Genomic DNA, 22,596 nt, shown 5'->3' with positions numbered 1-22,596 from the left:
GACTGACCATACATATGTGGTAAGACCTCCACAGAGAAGAATGGCAGCACCAGACGGAGGAGATTGATATACCCAGATGTGTTACCACATAATCACATGTGGGGCTCGGATGTACTAAAGGACCAAAAAAATTGTGGTCTGTAGGAGATAAAATAGCACATTCATTGTTCCCCTGGATAGGAGTGGGAAAAAATTCATTAATGATTGAAACTCTGAATTATCGATTGGGTCTGTTCATGAATGTAACTAAAAAAAAATAGTAGCAGCTCAAAACACTGAAATAGATGCTTTACGTACCATGGTGATGCAAAATCGTATGGTTTTAGACTTGCTTACTGGTTCACAGGGAGGAGTTTGTGTTCTGCTGAACACAACATGCTGTACTTTCATCCCAGACTCCATTCATTCAGTGGATATGCAGGACGCATTGGAAGAGCTGAATAAACTTCGTGATGCAATGCATAAAGACACCCTAGCCGTGAACCGGTGGAATCCCTGGTCCTGGTTGACTTCAGGACCATGTTGGCAGTTACTATTGAAAATGGTGTCAAATACATTTGTACAGTGTAATCTGGCCTTCCAACAAACTATGCCAAAATATCAAGCATTGAAACAGTCAGACCTTAGTGGAGAAAACTGTAATGACTGTACTGAGAATTATAATGATATTGAAAAGCTCACAACTCCAGTTCAAGCTTGAACTGTTGACGTGATGAGTTCACACTCTTAGCCTATGAAGCTTTAGCTGAAAAAGTAATAAGAAAGTGGTGTAGTCGAATAATACAGAAAAACGGTTCATTTATACCAGTCGGTAGGAGTGGTGTATGGTGGTGGTGTGGTGATAACAGAATCTTTGACAGACTGCCACGAAATGTGTCAGGTTATTGTGCAATATCATTATTGTTACCCATGACCCCTGAAGACGTTACGACATATGCAGCCTCTCTTATTCCTGAGGATTGGCAGAAAGGCATAGCCAGACATAGAGTAAAAAGAGATTGGAAAGGAGTAGGAAATCCAACATATATTGACGCAATAGGAGTCCCCAGAGGAGTGCCTGACGAGTATAAACTGGTTGATCAAATAGCAGCTGGATTCGAATCTTCCATCTGTTGGTGGTGTTCAATTAATAAAAACGTGGACAGAATAGATTAAGTTAATAAACTAACTAACTAAGCTGGGTGATGCCTACTGTATGTTTACAGGTGATAAACAGGTGGGAAATGTTAAGGATTTATATATATATTATATGTTATCACTGTTAAACATTTGTACCTTTTGTCTTCTTTCTGATGAGAACGGTGTTGTGCTGTTTGCACCTAACCCCGAGAATGTATGTGTTATTCAACCTTGTTTTAGCATGCTGGGGTCAATCTGAACTGGGAATGAGAAGCTGGATGTACTTATTATTATTCTGATTGTGATGTGATGCTTAGTGTTCCAGGCAGATGCAGAACAGCTGATAACTGCGAACGAGATGTGCTGACCTTCGACGATAAGAGTAAAAGAAAGTGTTCTTCCTTACAGCTGCACTTATTGACGTGTGTGTTTATGTTACGGGAAGAAACTTGTCTTGCGTCATTCCCCCCACCCTTAGGACAAGTTTTTGTTTATGTGATGAGGGATCACTAATAAAAAGAGCGAAGCGCAGGCCAGACTTTAGTGTAGCTTTGGTGTATAGCCTGACTGCACTCCGCGCGTAAAATTTGACTTTCTGTCTCACTGGTGGTTCTTGACTCTGTTTGTCTTATCAAAGGTTTTAAGAATGTTTGGAGGAGAAAATACCCAACAACCTGGCTCCAAGAATGGCAAGCCTGACACTTTATCGCAGCTGGGCAACCCAGTCAACTGATCCGGGTACTATCTTACCAGCTTCCTGCTTTGTGTCAGCATTAACTTGGGACATAGAATCTAGGGTCCAGTCTGCCTTAGGCAATACTCCGGTTCCTCCAGGTTGTCCCCAGGGTAGACCATTCGTTCCGGCCATTCTCAGGGGGACGTGATCAGGTGGGGACACGGCAGTCGGTTCTTTTGTCATCCGGGAATCAGAAAGACAGAGTTTGTTATTCAGCAGAGGTTTTGGTGGCCTGGGATGTTAAAAGATATTATGGATTATGTTAATGCTTGCGCAACATGTGCAATTCACAAGTCCTGTAACCGCCCGCCTGTGGGCTCTTTAATGCCACTGCCGTACTTGTCCCTGGTCACATATCACGTTGGACTTTGTAACTGGTCTGCCACCTTCAAGAGGAAATACTGCTGTTTTAATTGTGGTGGATAGACTATCCAAGATGGCTCACTTCATCCCTCTACCTAAACCTCTCTCAGCAAAAGAAACTGCTGAAATAATGCTCACACATGTGTTCAAGTTGCATGGATTTCCACAGGATACTGTGTCAGATAGAGGAGCACAATTTGTGTCTAATTTCTGGAGGGAATTCTGCCGTCTCCTTGGGGTCACTGCCAGCTTAACCTCGGATTACCACCCCCAGGCCAACAGGCAGACAGACTGTGTCAATCAGGAGTTAGAAAAGGGACTCCGGATTCTCGCCTCCCAGCATCCTGCCTCATGGTCTGCACAACTGTCCTAGATAGAACTGGCACATAATATTCTCCCTTCTGCATCCTCTGTTTTTTCTCCATTTCATGTAGTGTACTGTCATCAACCTCCATTGTTTCCGTCCACAATACTTGATTCTTCTGTTCCCTCTGCCCTAGGACTCATCCTCCGCTGCCGACAAACCTGGGAGCGGGCACGTAGGGCCTTCCCATGGTCCTCAGTGGCCTATAAGATGGCAGCTGATCGAAAAAGATCTTCTGCGCCTGCATACAAACCTGGACAGAAAGTTTGGCTCTCGACACGTCATCTTCCTCTTGAAGGACTGCCCAGAAAACTGGCTCCCAGGTTCGTTGGTCCATTCTCGGTTTCCAAAGTCATTAATCCAGTTTCTGTTCGCCTCTGCCTCCCGAGGACTATGCGTATCCACCCGACCTTTCATGTTAGCCACATCAAGCCTGTTCGTTCCAGCCCATTATTTCTGCATTTCGTTGGGTTTGGTTGGTTTCTTCTCTTGCTGGGGTTTTTCTGCTTGGGTCTGCCTGTCTTTCTTTCTCTTGTCTCTCTCCTTGGATCTTGGTGATGGGTGTTTCTCTCTCTCTCTGGCCACGCCCTAGTTCTGGTGCTTTCCATGCACACCTGTTCCTGATTTGCTGATTATCACCTGTGGTTATTTAAGCTCACTGGGTGTGTTTGTTCCCCGCCAGTTTGTCGTGCCTTGTGCCCTCATTCCAGCTCTGTTCCTGCATTCCATAGTCCTGCCTGCCTCTTTGTGTGTACCTGACCTCCAGCCTGTTGCTTCGACCATGCCTCTTTGCCTGATGTTTTTTGTACTGCTATTTTTTGTACTGCTATTTTTTCTGGACTGCTTACTCGTGTACCGACCACCGCTATCCTCAATAGTAAAACCTTCTAAAAACCAGAGCTGTTTGTCTGAGTCATGCATTTGTGTCCTGCAATTCCAGACCATCCAGCCTGATAGAAGATTCAGAGAATCTGGAAAACTTTCCACACGTAAGTGACAATGCCGAAAACCAACACTGAATGCGCGTGACCTTTGATCCCTCAGGCGGCACCTCATTAAAAACCGACATCATTGTGTAAAGGATCTTGCTGTGTGGGCTCAGGAACACGTCAGAAAACCATTGTCAGTTAACACAGTTTGTCACTACATCTACAAGTGCAAGTTAAAACTCTATCATGCAAAGCGAAAGCCATACTTCAACAACATCCAGAAACGCCGCCACCTTCTCTGGGCCTGAGCTCATTTGAAATGGACAGACGCAAAGTGAAAAAGTGTGCTGTGGTCTGATGAGTCCACATTTCAAATTGTTTTTGGAAATCATGGATGTCGTGACCCCTGGACAAAAGAGGAAAAACACCATCCAGATTGTTACCAGCGCAAAGTTCACAACCAGCATCTGTGATGGTATGGGAGTGTGTTAGTGGCCATGGCATGGGCAACTTACACATGTGTGATGGCACCATCAATGCTGAAAGCTACATCCAGGTTTTGGAGCAACACATGCTGGCATCCAAGCAACGTCTTTTTCAGGGATGTCCCTGCTTATTTCATCAAGACAAAACCAAGCCACATTCTGCACGTGTTACAACAGCGTGGCTTCGTAGTAGAAGAGTGCGGGTACTAGACTGACCTGCCTGCAGTCCAGACCTGTCGCCCAATAAAAATGTGTGGCGCATTATGAAGCACAAAATACGACAACGGAGTTCCCGGACTGTTGAACAACTGAAGTCATACATTAAGCAAAAATGGGAAAGAATTCCACCTACAAAGCTTCAACAATTAGTGTCCTCAGTTCCCAAACGCTTATTGAGTGTTGTTAGCAGGAAAGGTGATGTAACACAGTAGTAAACATACCACTGTCCCAGCGTTTTTGAAACGTGTTGCAGGCATCCATTTCAAAATGAGCAAATATTTGCACAAAAACAATAAAGTTTATCAGTTTGAACATTAAACATCTTGTCTTTGTGGTCTATTCAATTCAATATAGGTTGAAGAGGATTTGTATATCATTGTATTCTGTCCTCTTGGCCTTTTCCAGTCACTGCGACTATGTACAGAGAAATTCACCACATGACCAAAATGACAAAGCTGGCACTCCCTCACAATGCAAGTGATGTTTTTGAAAAGTGTGCAGGAAAAGAACACTGAAGGCTTAAAAATACATTACTTAAACAGTTATTGGAAACAGATTTTATTTTTTGTTAGGCTAGTTAAAAAATTAATTGAACAGTTAGGTACTAGCTAGTCATAGTTGACTATTACAATGAGTCGCCCGAACCCTACTGGGAATACGTTTTACTTCTCTCTTCTTTACAAAACCCTGGTGCTTACCTTAACTCTACTCACCTCACCAAGAGCTATAAACCCCCCAAGAAAAACAACCTTATTCACTTTGAGTCTGTCCTTCATTTGGGTTCCTCAGTTAGCCACAATTTTTTTTAAATTATTTTTAACTTCTGCACATTAAATATACTCACAAAAATATAAACGCAACCACTTTGGTTTTGCTCCCATTTTGTATGAGATTAACTCAACACTCTAAAACTTTTTCCACCTACACAATATCACCCATTTCCCTCAAATACTGTGCACAAACCAGTCTAAATCTGTGTATAGTGAGCAACTTCTCCTTTGCTGAGATAATCCATCCCACCTCACAGGTGTGCCATATCAAGATGCTGATTAGACACCATGATTAGTGCACAGGTGTGCCTTAGACTGCCCACAATAAAAGCCACTCTGAAAGGTGGCAGTTTTGTTTTATTGGGGGGGGATACCAGTCAGTATCTGGTGTGACCACCATTTGCCTCATGCAGTGCAAAACATCTCCTTCGCATCATCCGTGACGAGAAAACCTCTCCAAAGTGCCAAACAGCAGCGAATGTGAGCATTTGCCCACTCAAATCGGTTACGATGACGAACTCGGAGTCAGGTCGAGACCCCGATGAGGACGACGAGCATTGCAGATGAGCTTCCCTGAGACAGTTTCTGACAGTTTGTGCAGAAATTCTTTGGTTATGCAAACCGATTGTTCCAGCAGCTGTCCGAGTGGCTGGTCTCAGACGATCTGGAGGTGAAACATGCTGGATGTGGAGGTCCTGGGCTGGTGTGGTTACACGTGGTCTGCGGTTGTGAGGCTGGTTGGATGTACTGCCAAATTCTCTGAAACGCCTTTGGAGACGGCTTATGGTAGAGAAATGAACATTCAATACACGAGCAACAGTTCTGGTTGACATTCCCTGCTGTCAGCATGCCATTGCACGCTCCCTCAAATCTTGCGACATCTGTGGCATTGTGCTGTGTGATAAAACTGCACCTTTCAGAGTGGCCTTTTATTGTGGGCAGTCTAAGGCACACCTGTGCACTAATCATGGTGTCTAATCAGCATCTTGATATGGCACACCTGTGAGGTGGGATGGATTATCTTAGCAAAGAAGTGCTCACTATCACAGATTTAGACTGGTTTGTGCACAGTATTTGAGAGAAATGGTGATATTGTATATGTGGAAAAAGTTTTAGATCTTTGAGTTCATCTCATACAAAATGGGAGCAAAACCAAAAGTGTTGCGTTTATATTTTGTTGAGTGTATGTATAAACCTTTCCACAGTATTATATATAATTACTTTCTCGCACTACAGGCTAAGAGAAATAATAATACACCTGATTTACTTACTGTGCACAAACATGGTGTTATGTACTGCCAACAATATTTCATATAAGGCCATGGCGGAAACCAATCATATCCACCACGTTACTGTAATATCGATCAGCACCTGGGAGAGATATTCATATTTTTTACATCAATATTAAACAATACTGACACAATCTTTGCAAAGAAAGGATGCTGATTAGAACTGAGAATGATTTCTGACAAGGAACAAAAGCTTACAGTGAAGACTTGACCAATTAAATTCTCATATACTACTAATGCACATGAAATTCTTGCAGAAGATATTTAGATTGCAAAATAGACATTTAAATCTGCTTCAAATATTAATGCTGAAACTAGAACAAGGAATAACAAAAACTCACCATAATCCACCCATAGTGACGGCCTCCAAAATGCCCAAAGTGATTATTGGAATTCCACTGCAAGCGTAATAGTCAAACAGAAGAAATACATAAAGGCCTCCCTATATTTTGCAAGAAAGTGAGAAAGAAAATTATGAAATGAAGACAGATGGAACTGTGTAAAACATTTCTCATCTATACAAGAGTACACACCTCAGGAAATAACATAATTCTAGTAATGATAACTAAGAAACATGGTCAATTTCAGAGTATGTAATATATGTATGTGGTATCAACCACAGATCATGTTCCTCCAGGAAAGCCACTTGGACAAGTAGATAGTCGAAAACAAACAAATTGTATGAAATGACGTGTGAAGATCATTATGTTGTGCTTCATCAAGGCTTCTCTTTTTAATGGCTCACTTAACCAACAGCAATTCCAGTGGTTGAAAGAAGGAACACTTTGAGGAACTCCTGCATCAGACTAGAGCGCCCTCTGTAGAGCTGGAAGCTGATGGGGGATCATCATCATCATCAATTTCCCTGGTGGAAGTCACTGAGGTAGTCAAACAATGTCCGCAGTGGCAAGGCCCGGGGGTTGATGAGATCCGTCCAGAAATGCTGAGACTCGGCGTGGAGGGACTGTCTTGGATGAGATGTCTTTCAACAAATTGTGTTGAGGTCTAAGGAGTGGCAAACTGGGGTGGTGGGCACATATTTAAAAAAGGGTCCAGAGAGTGTGTGCCAATTACAGGGGCATCACATTACTCAGCCTCCTGGTAAAGTCTACTCCAGGGTGCTGGAAAGGAGGGTTCGGCCGATAATCGAACCTCTGATTGAAGAGGAACAATGTGGTTCCGCCCTGGTCGTGAAAATCTAACATGATCGGGTACCCCGGGAGACACTGTGGGAGGTGCTGTGGGAATATGGAGTGAGGGGGTCCCTTCTCAGGGCTATCCAATCTCTGTGCTCACAAAGCAAGAACTGTGTTCGGGTTCTTGGCAGTAAGTTGGACTCGTTTCCAGTGGGGGCCGGCTGCTGACAAGGCTTCGCCTTGTCACTAATCCTTTTTGTGATATTCATAGACAGGATTTGAGGCGTAGTCGGGGGGAGAAGGGTCTTTAGTTTGGTGGGCTCAGGGTCTCATCACTACTTTTTGCATATGATGTGGTCCTGTTGGCTTCATCGGCCTGTGACCTCCAACACTCACTGGATCGGGTCGCAGCCGAGTGTGAAGCAGCTGGGATGAGGATCAGCTAGTGATAGTAGTTCTGCTAACCACTAATTAGCGAAGCTAAGTTTTTCGTTAGCAGATTATCTTTTCAGCTAATTTTGAAAACCATCAGCGGATTAATTAGCTTCTGCTAACTTTTAGTCCACTAACATTTCTATGTTGGCATAGTGAGTAAGTCCGAATGGTCAAAAATGTTTGCAAACCCTAAAACCAAACATTAATTCCTGTCTGTTGGGTGTTTCACAACTGCCAGGCTGCCGTAAGAAACTCAGCCCTCTGCCCGCCCCCAGCAGAAGGGCGCAGACTGGCTATCACTGCTGCTGGGGAAAAAAAAACACCATTTACTGTCAACATGCAGCAGCAGCTCAGACAGTGACAGAATAGGTAAATCAGAACGTCGTTTTCACTCATGGTCACAACCTAACTCTTCACCAAACTAACTACATTACTTGAACTATAAAAACACAACAAATCTATAACACTAACAACACTCCTTAAAGTAATATGTACTACAATAATAATAATAAAAACCCATAATGCATTGCTGCAATGCATAATGATTGACAGTGTGTGTGCGCTTTAAAAGACAGCATGTACATGCAAACCTTTACTTTAGATCAGCTTTAGATCAGAGGCCTCTGCGGGGCTGTGAAAACTCCCCTTGATGGCGCATCTCCTAACAATGGAGACCGCAAAAGGGCTGTGATTTGTCACTTTTTCCCGGTTTCACTCCTTCCTGTCCCGTCATATTATAAACTTTTTGCAGTGTGCACAGCGATTACATTTCAATCATGGATCACATACGTTTGGCAGAAAAGTCAGCAAATATGACCAACTTTACAATAGTGTTTGAAATGTCCATTGTACGGCTACAGAGTTACGGAGCTGGAGAAGCATAAATCAAGCTTTAGGATTTTAAGGTACCACTACCGCAGCGGACTTAGAAAAAAGAGTGACTTGACCAAATGTAATCTTTTTAATGCGCATAATGCCCCCTGCTTATTTAAAGGCAGGCGATTATTTTTTACAGAGGAAGTTTTGACCCCGGTCATTAAAAGGCAGGTCCAGATTCCAGGTCAGGCTTTTAATCAAATTGGTGCTGGGGATTCCCCGTAGATTGTTTGGTGCCTCCTGACTGTAATTAATCAGTTACATACATACAACAGATTTAGATGATAACAGACAAAATTCGTTGGTCCACCTGAATCCATTATATGCGGGTTTACTGTATTATGCTGATGAACTGGACTCATTTGTTCATCTATATTCATCCACTGCTCTTTACAGGCCATGTGCCAAGGTTTGGGGCTGAGGAAAGCCGGATGTTGTGCTCATCAGTAGTGTAACCAAGCGGAAGGGGAAATGGGAGGTGATGATCTAGTGATTAAGAGTTGGGCATGAGACCAGAGGATCCTTGGTTCAAACCCCAGCCTGACCAGAAAACCACTAAGGGCCCTTAGGCAAGGTTCTTAATCCCCACGTTGCTCCCGGTGTGTAGTGAGCACCTTGCATGGCAGCACCCTGACACTGGTGTGTGTGTCTGTGTGAATGGGGAAATGTGAGGCATCGTAAAGTGCTTTGAGCATCTGACGCAGATGGAAAAATCGCTATATAAATGCAGTCCATTTACCATTTACTTTTTTTTTTTAAGTGTAATGACACTTACGTATGTAGTAAAGTTTGTCTCATTAATACCTGCAAATACACAGAGGGTGATCTACAAATAGTCCTTGATTTGCTCACGTGTTTTGTGATCCACAAACACAAATTCCGATTTGTAACTTGTGTGTTGGTTTTTTACAAATATATGTGTATTTCGTAAATATGTAATTTTTTCCATTTGTAAAAAACAAACAAAAAAGCATTTGCAAAATTGAAAATTCTGTTGTGTGACTCAGCATGTTGGCTGCTTTTCACACTCCCATCCAGTTGATGGCAGTGTTCTATGCATTTTGATGGAGAGGTGGCGGGGGGGGGAGTGATAAGACGAGTCTGATTTCCCATAATGCTTTTTGGTGCTTGTGTTGGTTTAACGCTCAAACCTTCTTTATTTTTTCTTCTTCATCACTTTAACAGCGCGATATTTTCACTTCGTAAAAATGACAGAGTTGCTGTTAATGTGTGATAATCCATAATTAGTCTGTTTATAAATGAAACCATGAGTGAAAGTTGCCTTGCGTTTGATCTACACTGCCACCAGTGAAAGGTAAGTGAGACATCTTTGCAGCAGCTGACAGGGTGCTGCAAGACAGAAGTGCTACATTGAATTTACTCAGAAGCCTCTGCACTGCTAAAAGTTGCTGACAGTGTGCCAAGTCAATACTGAAAGGTAGCAGGAGCTGTAACTTCTGCTACTTTTTTTTTTTAGGAATTTAGCATTATAAAAGTTAACTTTTCAGTTAGCAGATTAGTGGTTATCAAAGCTAACTTTTTGGTTAGCTGTGCCCACCACTGGGATCAGCACCTCTAAATCTGAGGCCATGGTTCTCAGCAGGTTCTCAGCGGGTGGGGAATGAGGTCTTGCCCCAAGTGAAGGATTTCAAGTACTTCTTGGTTCTGTTCATGAGTGAGGGGACAATGGAAGTGTGAGATTGGCCAGAGAATTGGTGCATGGCAGGGGCGGTATCGCATTCACTTTGCTGTACTGTTGTGACGAAAAGGGAGCTGAGCGAAAAGTGGAAACTCTCGATCTACTGGTCAATCTTCATTCCAACTCTCATCTATGGTCATGAGGGTTGAGACATGACTGAAGAACTGAGAGCCCATTTCGGCCGCTGTACAAGGGGCCGAAATGGGCTTCCTTAGGAGGGTGGCTGGTATCTCCCTTAGAGATAGGGTGAGAAGCTCATTCATCGTGAGGAGCTTGGAGTAGAGCTGCTGCTCCTTCACATTGAAAGGAGCCAGCTGAGGTGGTTTGGGCATCTGGTAAGGGTGCCCTCTAGGTGCCTCCCTAATGGTGAATGACTGCATTTATATAGTGCGTTTCCATCTGCATCAGATGCTCAAAGTGCTTTATAATAATGCCTCACATTCACCCCGATGTCAGGGGCTGCCATACAAGAAGCACACTACACACCGGGAGCAACTAAGGGATTAAGGGACCTTGCCCAAGGGCCCTTAGTGATTTTCCGGTTAGACTGGAATTTGTACCAAGGATCCTGTGGTCTCAAGCTCAACGCTTAATCACTAGACCATCACCTCCCTAAGGGGGTGTTAGGAGACCCCAGGGAAGACCTAGGACTAGGTGGAGAGATTATATCTTCACACTAGCGTGGGAAGGCCTCAGTATCCCCTAGTCAGAGGTGATTAATGTGGGCTGGGAAGAGAAGTTGGGGTCCCCAGATGGAGCTCTTTCCCCTACGACCTGATCCCAGATAAGGGGTTGAAGATGAGTGCTGAGTGATAAGTAATTCCAGTGGTATCCAAGGATTCAAAGTCATCTAGGCATCATCTACTTCACTGGTTATAGTCCAGGGCCCTCATTTATCAATGTTTGTATACACAGATTTGTGCTTAAACCGTACACACAGTGAGGCAAATATGTATTTAATATACTGTCGATTTTGATCAAAGTTTTCCACCTACAAAGAGTGGAGAGGTGTGTAATTTTTATTGTAGGTACACTTCAACTGTGAGAAACAGAATCATTTTTTTCCCCAGAAAATCACATTGTATGATTTTTCACACAATAACAATAATAATAATAATAATAATAATAAGAAGAAGAAGAAGAAGAAGAAGATTGACAGAGACCCTTGACAAAAAGAAATGATTCATTTTCAGTTGAACTTGCACAAAAACAGACTCTCACCTCAGTGACCATAAACAGAGCAACAAGGAAGGAGAAAACACTGATGGCCAGCAGGAGCAGTTTACGTCGATGTCCAATTAAAAAGAAGGACTGAAACATATCTGAGATGCTTGTGATCACGCCCTCCAGAAGTACAAACTGTGGATGAAAGAAAAGCAACATTTAATGCTTCACTGATTTTAACAGAAAATGAAAAATTAATCCTCTCAGTAGCAAAGGCATGATGCAAGACAACCCGAAAGATAAATGACTTAATAGAGGACACCAGTTTATTTCATATAGAATAGAATAATAGTGTTATGTGTCGGACGCAGTCGGAGTACCGACCAGCGTTTGAAGTAGGACCCAGCATAAAGGAAACAGAGCACGGTTCAAAGGATAACAGAATTTAATAACATAACAGTGAGTGCTTAATTATAACAAATAAGTGCGCGGTCTGGTGAGGTGGAAGAATGGTGCGCTCCCAGCAGCACAAACGGTCCGGAGCCAGAACAGTTCGGACCCAAGGACCCCGCCCGACACCCCCCAGGTGGCCGCGACCAACCGAGTCTGTGAAAGAAGAAACCATCATGTGAGTCCACCACTCCACACACAGAGAGACCACTCAAAGGTGTACATAAACAGCAAACACTTCCTGGCTTAATCACCAATCAGCTTCCCACCCTGCAGGCATGGAACACCCGGTTCAATTGTCCACTGCAGTGGAAGCTGATTAAACGACTAACATAACAGCTCAATATAATAAGGTGTGAGGGACACCACATTTACTGACTGTACTCATGTTAGTCACAAAACCTAAAGTACCTCAGGAAGTGTGCTGACGAGCGTGAGACCTCACCCCCTCCTCTTTCACAGACCATGGCATCAAACCTGGTACAGTCTCTGCGTCCATGATGATGAGATGGTTCTCTAAACGTCGATCTCACCCGTCTGGTCACAAGGTCGAGTCTCTGGCAAATACACACTGTGTACTCCAGACAATCCCCTCAGTAGCAAAGGCATGATGCAAGACAACCCGAAAGATAAATGACTTAATAGAGGACACCAGTTATTTCATATAGAATAGAATAATAGTGTTATGTGTCGGACGCAGTCGGAGTACCGACCAGCGTTTGAAGTAGGACCCAGCATAAAGGAAACAGAGCACGGTTCAAAGGATAACAGAATTTAATAACATAACAGTGAGTGCTTAATTAATAACAAATAAGTGCGCGGTCTGGCGAGGTGGAAGAATGGTGCGCTCCCAGCAGCACAAACGGTCCGGAGCCAGAACAGTTCGGACCCAAGGACCCCGCCGACACCCCCCAGGTGGCCGCGACCAACCGAGTCTGTGAAAGAAGAAACCATCATGTGAGTCCACCACTCCACACACAGAGAGACCACTCAAAGGTGTACATAAACAGCAAACACTTCCTGGCTTAATCACCAATCAGCTTCCCACCCTGCAGGCATGGAACACCCGGTTCAATTGTCCACTGCAGTGGAAGCTGATTAAACGACTAACATAACAGCTCAATATAATAAGGTGTGAGGGACACCACATTTACTGACTGTACTCATGTTAGTCACAAAACCTAAAGTACCTCAGGAAGTGTGCTGATGAGCGTGAGACCTCACCCCCTCCTCTTTCACAGACCATGGCATCAAACCTGGTACAGTCTCTGCGTCCATGATGATGAGATGGTTCTCTAAACGTCGATCTCACCCGTCTGGTCACAAGGTCGAGTCTCTGGCAAATACACACTATGTACTCCAGACTTAAATGCAACCATGCCCCAATCCATATAGATGCACCACAGCTGTGAGTCCTGACGAGCTGCACATGACCAGCCTCAGGTGATCAGGGTGGGGTCCTAATAACTCAGCCACACAGCCACTCAGTCCTGAACGCATGCCACCTGGAAGGAAAAACAGAAGACAGAAACAGAAGACAGAAACAAAAGCCAGCCAGGCACCCCAGCCACAACAGCACCCCACCCTCATGGGAAGCCTCCCGGCGACCACACAAACCTGGCCCAGGAAAAACACCCCCCTCCAGGGACCATGGCTGGAAACAGTATCTGCATTCATCTTCCAACTGAATCTTCATTTAACAGAACTGTTGACATCTTCACCTCTGACTGCATCTTTGCCTTTGTTTCTGTCTTTCAAATTGCACAGGTGTGGTCAGGAGTTCTTGAACCTGTGCGGTCAGCCTTTGTCCGACCATGTTTAAAGTCTGTTTAGTCATAAAACAAAAAAGACAAACACAAACAACCAAACCACCCCCCCTCCCCAGAGGACCGTCCCATCAAACCCCGGGAAGAGGAGAAAAGAAAAACACAACCCAAACTTAAGCTTGCAAACAAAAGAAAAATGCTAACACCCCCCCCCCCCGGACGACATGTAGGGACCAACACCCCCCCGAGGACATCCCGCCAGCTCCAGGAGTAATAACCACAGCCGAGGTCCCTCTGGGATCCAAAGTCCCCCACGGGGACTCCCAGCGCCTCCCAGAGGACCGTTCCATCAAACCCCAGGAGACGCCCCCCCTCATGACTAACAGACCCAGCCCCGGCCGTCTATGGCTAGATGGACCCACAGCCCTTTCCCCCCCAGAGGACACCACAGTCACACCCTGAGGGCGGAAACTGGGGGGAAAAACAAAAGAAAAAAAAAACATACAAACAAAACAACCCCAACCCCACCCCCTCGGCGCAGTGGAAACTGGAAGTACGTCCAGTGTCACCAACCACGACTATACCCCAGAAGTCAACCGGGAGGAGTGGAACAGCGGTAATGGCAGACGGCACAAAACGGCACCACCCCTCCGACTTCCAAACCAGCCGCCAGCTGCGGGTATATTCCACTGCCCCAAACCTCAGCTACGCCGATGGCATACGGCTCAAAGGCGCGCTGAAGCCAGAGGTGGAACAGGGAATCAACAAAAAAAAACAACACCCCGAACCCCCCCCCCCCTCCCGGGTGCAGAGGTTACCTGGGAAACGGCCAGCATAACCAAACTGCACTACTCCAGCAACGCCGACAACCTACGGCTCACACGCCTGGCGCCAGAGGAGAAGAGAGGGCACAACAAAAACAAAAAAAAAACAAAGAAAAAAGAAAAAAAACCAATTACCCCCCCCCCCCCATCACCCCCCAGAGGACCGTCCCATCAAACCCTGGGAGGTGAAACCAAAAGAAATAAAAAGAAAGACTAACAGACTAACATAAAGTTACCTGGGTCCTTTCTATGCTCCAGACAGCCTGCACGGTCACGACCCCAGAACACTAATAGTGCAGAAAATCCCACACAAAAACCAACTCAAAAAATGAACCAACACAAAACTAATAAGTGACTTATACCATTAAGCTCAAACAAATGGAACACACCTGTTCCACCTTAAGAGCTATAACGGTAATGTGACTCAGTCACCAACAGGGGGAGCCAAAGTGCTAAAAATAAAAAACCCCTTTGGTAACCGAGAAAACAAATCACGCTGCTTTCCCTGTGCGCAGCTACGTGTAAACACACAACCAAAATGTGCTTCAACTAAATTACACCGAAGCTGACACAACAGACGCAGTAGCTATCTTCACCCGGGGAGACGGGGCTACAGCTGTAACAACAGGAAGCACAGCGACCCGTGCCACAGAACTCCACCGTGCGCGTTCACCCATTAAAGACACACTCATGCAGCTCCCGTTTTACCTCTTATCCGGTCGAAGTGTGACGCGAAGCCGTCGCTATTCACACTCCACAACAACCCACGGATAAGGCAACACCACAGGAACACGGCTGCAAGAGAGCTCAAATCACTATTCAATAATCGGTTCTCCGACACGCACCATCCGGGCGGAGAGCACCCGCAACTGATCCGGATAACCTCTGACGTCTGCTGCTGCCTTCCCGGCACAGTACCGCCTCTGCTACCGCTGGGTCCGTGATGTACTGGCCAGAGACTACTGTTATGTGTCGGACGCAGTCGGAGTACCGACCAGCGTTTGAAGTAGGACCCAGCATAAAGGAAACAGAGCACGGTTCAAAGGATAACAGAATTTAATAACATAACAGTGAGTGCTTAATTAATAACAAATAAGTGCGCGGTCTGGCAAGGTGGAAGAACGGTGCACTCCCAGCAGCACAAACGGTCCGGAGCCAGAACAGTTCGGACCCAAGGACCCCGCCGACACCCCCCAGGTGGCCGCAACCAACCGAGTCTGTGAAAGAAGAAACCATCATGTGAGTCCACCACTCCACACACAGAGAGACCACTCAAAGGTGTACATAAACAGCAAACACTTCCTGGCTTAATCACCAATCAGCTTCCCACCCTGCAGGCATGGAACACCCGGTTCAATTCTCCACTGCAGTGGAAGCTGATTAAACGACTAACATAACAGCTCAATATAATAAGGTGTGAGGGACACCACATTTACTGACTGCACTCATGTTAGTCACAAAACCTAAAGTACCTCAGGAAGTGTGCTGACGAGCGTGAGACCTCACCCCCTCCTCTTTCACAGACCATGGCATCAAACCTGGTACGGTCTCTGCGTCCATGATGATGAGATGGTTCTCTAAACGTCGATCTCACCTGTCTGGTCACAAGGTCGAGTCTCTGGCAAATACACACTGTGTACTCCAGACTTAAATGCAACCATGCCCCAATCCATATAGGTGCACCACAGCTGTGAGTCCTGACGAGCTGCACATGACCAGCCTCAGGTGATCAGGGTGAGGTCCTAATAACTCAGCCACACAGCCACTCAGTCCTGAACGCATGCCACCTGGAAGGAAAAACAGAAGACAGAAAACAGAAGACAGAAACAAAAGCCAGCCAGGCACGCCAGGCACCCCAGCCACAACAAATAGTGGGAACAGAGAAATGACAGTTGCAGCTGTATCCCCAGCAGAAAGCTTAAAACATATTTGAGGCCTGTTTAATCTTTTCATAGACTGATTTTTTTTTTCTTCTTCATCTTACAGTAGCTCAACCTGTACCTGAGGGCCAAACCTGTTTTTTTACAGATGATATTGTTGAACTCCAGTGTGCTTGTATGTATGTGACGTGTGCGTGGGATCCAGTGTTCCCTCCAATCTGTGCTACGTTTCAGCTGTACACCTGCTTACCTGTCTGTTGTATTTGAACCCAGGTTTTTCAGCTACTCTTTGGCAGACTGTTTGGGTTACAAGCTTCTTATACAAACCACGGCTCTGTTAGCAGCAGATAATTTTCCTGTTAGTTGTCTTTTCCTCATATAATGAGATTTTTCATTGAACCGCACCCATGGACACAACTCTAAAGAGCCCATGGGATGGCATGCCATGTACGCATCACTTTAATGACACAGCATCTTCCCCAACACAGGTCGGCTGAACCTCAAGACAAAAATGAACCACGTTTTGTTCCCAGTCTTTGCATTGTGCAGCTGGGTTCACTCACCATCTCCAATGACACAAAAGTGGTGGAGGCCTCCCTCTATGCTGGCAACAAGTTGTTCTGTGGCAAGCGTATATCCTCAACTACAAACAAATCATTGTGAACTTCTATCTATCCATCCATCCCATTTCTATCTCCAATTAAGAGTTGGGGGGGGTGGAGCCTATTGCAGCAGTTAAGAGGCAGGATACAACCTGGACAGGATGTCAGTCAACTGTAGGACCTTTTATGTGGACAGGTGTGTGCCTTTGTAAATCATGTCCAATCAACTGACGTTACCTTAGGTAGACTCCAGTTAAGCTGTTGAAACATCTCAAGGATGACCAGTGGAAACAGATGCACCTGAGCTCAATTTTGAGCTTCATGGTAAACGCTGTGAATACTTAGGAATGTGTGATTTCTTAGTTTTTATTTTTTTTAAATGAGCAAAAATCTAAAAGAAAGCTTTTTCACATAGTCATTATGGGGTACAGTGTGTAGAATTTTTTTTTCGGGGGGGGGAATTAAAAATTAAATTAAAATTCAGTAAAATGGACTGCATTTATATAACGCTTTTCCATCTGCATCAGACGCTCAAAGCACTTTACAATTATGCCTCACATTCACCCCGATGTCAGGGTGCTGCCATACAAGGCGCTCACTACACACCAGGAGCAATAGGGGATTAAAGGCCTTGCCCAAGGGCCCTTAGTGATTTTCCAGTCAGGCGGGGATTTGAACCCATGATCTTCTGGACTCAAGCCCAACACCTTAACCACTTCTATCAAATACTACCTTCTTTTTTTTGGTTGTTGTTTACCAGGGGTGTACGTTTTATTTTATCAAAGATATTGAGGTTCAAATTTAAATGCCTATATGATGCAGAGTAATAAAACTACTAAGATTGTATCTTATAATGTAAACGGGTTTGGTAATCCTATTAAGAGGGGTAAGATTATGTCTAAGTTGAAAAAAGAAGAAATAGAAGTGGCTCTCTTGCAGGAAACTCATTTGTCACAGCCAGAACATGAAAAACTCATAAAATGGAAATTTAACCAGTTCTCATCTGCTTGTTCTCAGGGCTCTAAAAGAAATTTTATAAAAATATTTTTGAATTAATTACAGTAGAGGTACAGGGCACTCTGATTTTGGGAGGGGACTTAAACATTCGACTCAATCCAGTGCTGGATTTGTCTAACCCTCACTGCTCGGAGCCAAATAAAATAACTAAGTCTATTAAATTAATTCTTAAAGAATTGGCCTTCTGGACGTGTGGAGGGAGTTGAACCCAACTAGAAAAGATTACACTTTTTACTCCCTCCTACACTCTTTCTACTCTAGGCTGGACTATTTCTTAATGTTCCAAAAAGATTTTAATAGAGTGGTTAGTTGTGAGATGGGAGTGATGGACTTATCGGACCACACCCCAGTGTATTTGGAAGTAACATTTGGGAATAGAAAAAGAGACACACTTTGGAGATTAAACACAGGTATTCTACCCCCATTTAGAGAACAGATCAGGGAAGAATGATAATGAGGAAGTTTCACCAGTTATTTTATGGGATGCTTTAAAAGCTGTCCTGAGGGGAAACCTATAGGCTATAGCTCCAATCTAAAAAAGACAAGAAATGAGACATCGAAAAAACTCCAATCACAATTAAAAATAATGGAAAATGACCATAAAATTACTATGAATAAAAATTTATCCTTAGAAATACAAAAAAAAAAAGAAAAACGAAATTAATGACATTCTCTCAAGTGAAATAAAGAAAAATATGGTATTTTTACAACAAAGATATTACGAGGTAGGGGGTAAATCAGCAAAACTGTTAGCCTATAAATTGAAAAAACAACAATTAGAAAATACAATTCATAAAATTAAAGATCCTCAAACAAACGAGTTAATTTATAAATGGGAAGATATTCAACATACTTTTTAAACTTTCTATAAAGAACTATACACACAATCAAAAACAGATGAAAAAAAAAACGTCTTTCCTGAATACACTAATTCTACTGAAAGTGAGCGAAAATCAAAATAAAAACTTGATGACTGAAATAACTGAACTTGAAATTAAGAAGGTCATTTCCAATTTGAAATCAAATAAAGCTCCGGGACCAGATGGTTTCCCCTCAGAGTGGTACAAAGAGGTGAAAGACCTCTTGGTGCCTTTAATGAAAACCACATTTAATTTTATTTTACAGACAGGTTTAACTCCCTCATCATGGAACGAGGCTACTATCTCCTTAATAGCCAAAGAGGGAAAGGACAAGCTTGATTGTGGAAATTATCGTCCAATTAGTGTACTTAATCAAGATTACAAGATATTCACACACATTCTTGCCAAAAGAATGGAGAATATTCTCACTGAGATAATTAGCCTGCACCAGACGGGCTTTATTAAGCAGAGACAGACAAAGGACAATATCCCATGAACACTACATATAATTGATCACGTAACGGAAGAAAATATTGAAATGATCCTCATTGGTCTTGATGCTGAAAAAGCCTTTGATCGGGTAAACTGGGAATTTTTATATAAAATTTTGGGACAATTTGGTTTTCATCGGTCGTTTATTGTAGTCATCCAAGCATTATACAGGTGTCCGAAAGCAAGAATTAAAATTAACGGAGCACTCTCAAATCTTTTGACCTGAGAAGAGGGACACGTCAGGGGTGCCCGCTGAGTCCAGTACTCTTCATTCTCTTCATTGAGGCCCTGAGTCGAGGCATCAAGCAGGACAATGGTATTTCTGGAGTCAAAGTGGCGGGCCAAGAACACAAAATTTCCCTGTTCACAGACGACGTTTTGATCTACTTAACAAATTCAAACTTGTCTTTCCCCAAACTGCTATGTTTCCTGGAGGACTTCAGTTCAATATCTGGCTATAAACTTAACATTCCAAAAACACAGATATTAACCTTTAATTACGAGCCCAGTCAAGAAATAGGAACAAGTGTTAAATTGAAATGGGATTTGGAGCAGATGAAGTACCTGGGCGTGAACATACCTAAAAAACTTATAAATTTACATGATGTGAACTATAAGCCATTGAGTCATAAAAATGAATGAAGATATTAAAGATGGAACATGCTACCAATTTTAAGTTTTGAGGTCACGTATTGATGTAGTTAAGATGAATTTTCTGCCCAGACTGCTTTATCTGTTTCCAAACTCTCCCAATTGAATATCTGATAAACAGTTTAATGAATGGGACAAATTAATCTCTAGATTTATCTGGCAGGGGAAAAGACCAAGATTAAAATACAAATATTTACAGCTGGCAAAGGACAAAGGGGGATTAGCTCTACTGTGCATGAGGGACTATTATTTATCAGCACAACTCCGGACGTTAGTGTGTTGGTGTAATCCAGACTATAAAGCAAGATGGAAAGAGCTAGAGATGGCTGAGTCCGAAAACTATCCAATTCAGGCAAAGTTAGGTGACGAAAGACTGATAAAAGAGCAGATAGAACAAGGTAATCAATGGATTAATCTTCCGCTGAAACTTTGGCTAAATTGTCTTAATAAGAATGGTTGGCATGAGAAAGCTAGGATTTGAAGATGGTGTGCTTATGACTTGGACTTCACTCCTAATACGAGTAAACTAGATGCAACATATAAAAGTTGGGCCGGTCTAGGCTTAGGAGCTTATTGTATGATGTATGATAAGGAAATTCTGAGGGAATTTCAATCAATAAGGGAGCAATATCAACTAAGTAATTCAGATTTTTACAGGTTCCTCCAAATGCATCATCATCTACAAAAAATTTTGCCTAGAAATAAAGATATTTTTGAAACTCCGATACTTAGAATTTTATTAAGGCATATCGCACAGACTCAAATTTTAAACTAATCTCGAAATTATACAAGGACATACAGGCAGCCAAGGATTTAAATACATCATATATTAAACAAAAATGGGAAAGGGAATCAAAGGTGGTGATTTCTGATGTTACTTGGTCTAAATATTGTGCATTTCAATGGAAAATATCCAGCTCTAATGTTTGGAGATGTTTTGGTTGGAAAAGCTTGTGTAGATATTTTATCACTCCAGCACAAACCAAATATTATTCAAGCTCCTCCAATTGTTGGAGAAACTGCGGAGCCCAAAGTGCAAAACACTTCCACTTGTTTTGGTCATGTCCACTGGTCAGTAGCTTTTGGATTTGTATTCATTCTGAAATGGAAAAAATTCTGGGTCTGAAGTTCCCTTTTTTTTTTTTTTTGACAAATATATTTATTAACTTTTCCAATTACTACAAACAGAAACAACACTTACAATAGAACATGAAGGTACATCCATTGATACTCTAAAGCACACAATATTCCAAACTGGAAGAAGAAGAAAAAGAAAAAAAAAAACACGCTGGAAGAGAAGCGGCAGACAGGCATATAATGTGTATTCACAAAAATAGCAGACTACAGGGCTGCAGTAAAATCATCCCCTTCCAGAAATTCCATAAATGATCTCCAAATCTTCACAAAAGTCTTATATTTCCCCTTAACTATATGTCAGTTTTTCCATAGCAATACTCTGCAATAGCCCCTCAACCCAATTTTGCGTACTTGGCCTATGAACTGATTTCCATGACAGTGCAATTTTATATTTGGCTTCAAGAAGACACATTATGACCATCTTTTTCTGAAACTTCCTAAGTGCACAGTTTTCAGGAAAAAGTCCAAATATACACAGTTTAGGACACAGAGGAAGAGGTTCATTAGCTACTTTTGATAGGACTGTTATAATCTCTTTCCAAAACTCTTGAATGTGTTGGGAAGGTGTCGTAGCACGGACCCACAACAGGGGGCGCAAATGAACGGACAATGAGTAAGCCAAAAGGTAACAATTTAATGTTGTGACAACACACAACTAAACACACAAAATTTGTAAAGTCAATTAACACCAGGTGACGTGTGGGCAGGCTCGAAGATAGAAGACCCCCGACGAGAGAGAAGCCGCGTCCCACACGGCTTCCACCACCAACTGTCTGAAGAACACCGGAGCCGCCAAGTCCCGTATCCCCAGGTGGCCTCTGTCTTCGGCTGTCGACCCTGGTACTGCTGGCAGAAAGCAGAGACAAGATGAATGAGTGTAAGTCCGCACACTCAGTGGTCCACGATCTGTACACAGTTAGGAGGGAGAACCTCCACCTCCAAATCACACACTCGTGCAGCTCCTGATTAACCACTTATCTGTTTGGAGTGTGAGGCGCAGTCGTCGCAGTCACACCAAACGCCAAAATCCCAGATAAGGGAACAACCACAGGACAACGGCTGCAAATGAGATTAGATTGTTACACAACGTGTCAGTCAGCAGAGAAATTACCTCTTGGTAGTCGATTTCTCGTTGGGGAGGTGGAGTTACAGTCCGGCTTATGTAGTGGTGTAGATGAGTGACAGCTGGTGCGATGAGTGACAGCTGTCACTTCTTCTGGGTCTGGCGCCCTCTTGTGCTTGGAGCCCGCACTCCAAGCAGGGCGCCCTCTGGTGGTGGTGGGCCAGCAGTACCTCCTCTTCAGCGGCCCACATAACAGAATGGTGGAATATT

At 43.5% G+C, this 22,596-nt stretch overlaps 1 protein-coding gene across 1 annotated transcript in view; it reads right to left on the bottom strand.

Moving 5' to 3' along the window:
• The window catches only part of LOC117521187 (sodium- and chloride-dependent GABA transporter 2-like), a 125,943-nt gene that overhangs the window by 48,562 nt on the left and 54,785 nt on the right, over nt 1–22,596 (bottom strand). Inside the window, 4 exon segments of the mRNA XM_034182537.1 lie at nt 6,257–6,312; nt 6,315–6,356; nt 6,626–6,716; nt 11,642–11,779. Coding sequence (XP_034038428.1) covers nt 6,257–6,312; nt 6,315–6,356; nt 6,626–6,716; nt 11,642–11,779 — 327 coding nt within the window.

This window comes from Thalassophryne amazonica, chromosome 12, assembly GCF_902500255.1.
Source record: "Thalassophryne amazonica chromosome 12, fThaAma1.1, whole genome shotgun sequence".
In the NCBI taxonomy this organism is placed as follows: Eukaryota; Metazoa; Chordata; class Actinopteri; order Batrachoidiformes; family Batrachoididae; genus Thalassophryne; species Thalassophryne amazonica.
The sequence above is the reverse complement of the archived record's forward strand: the minus strand, read 5'-3'. Positions and strand labels throughout refer to the sequence as shown.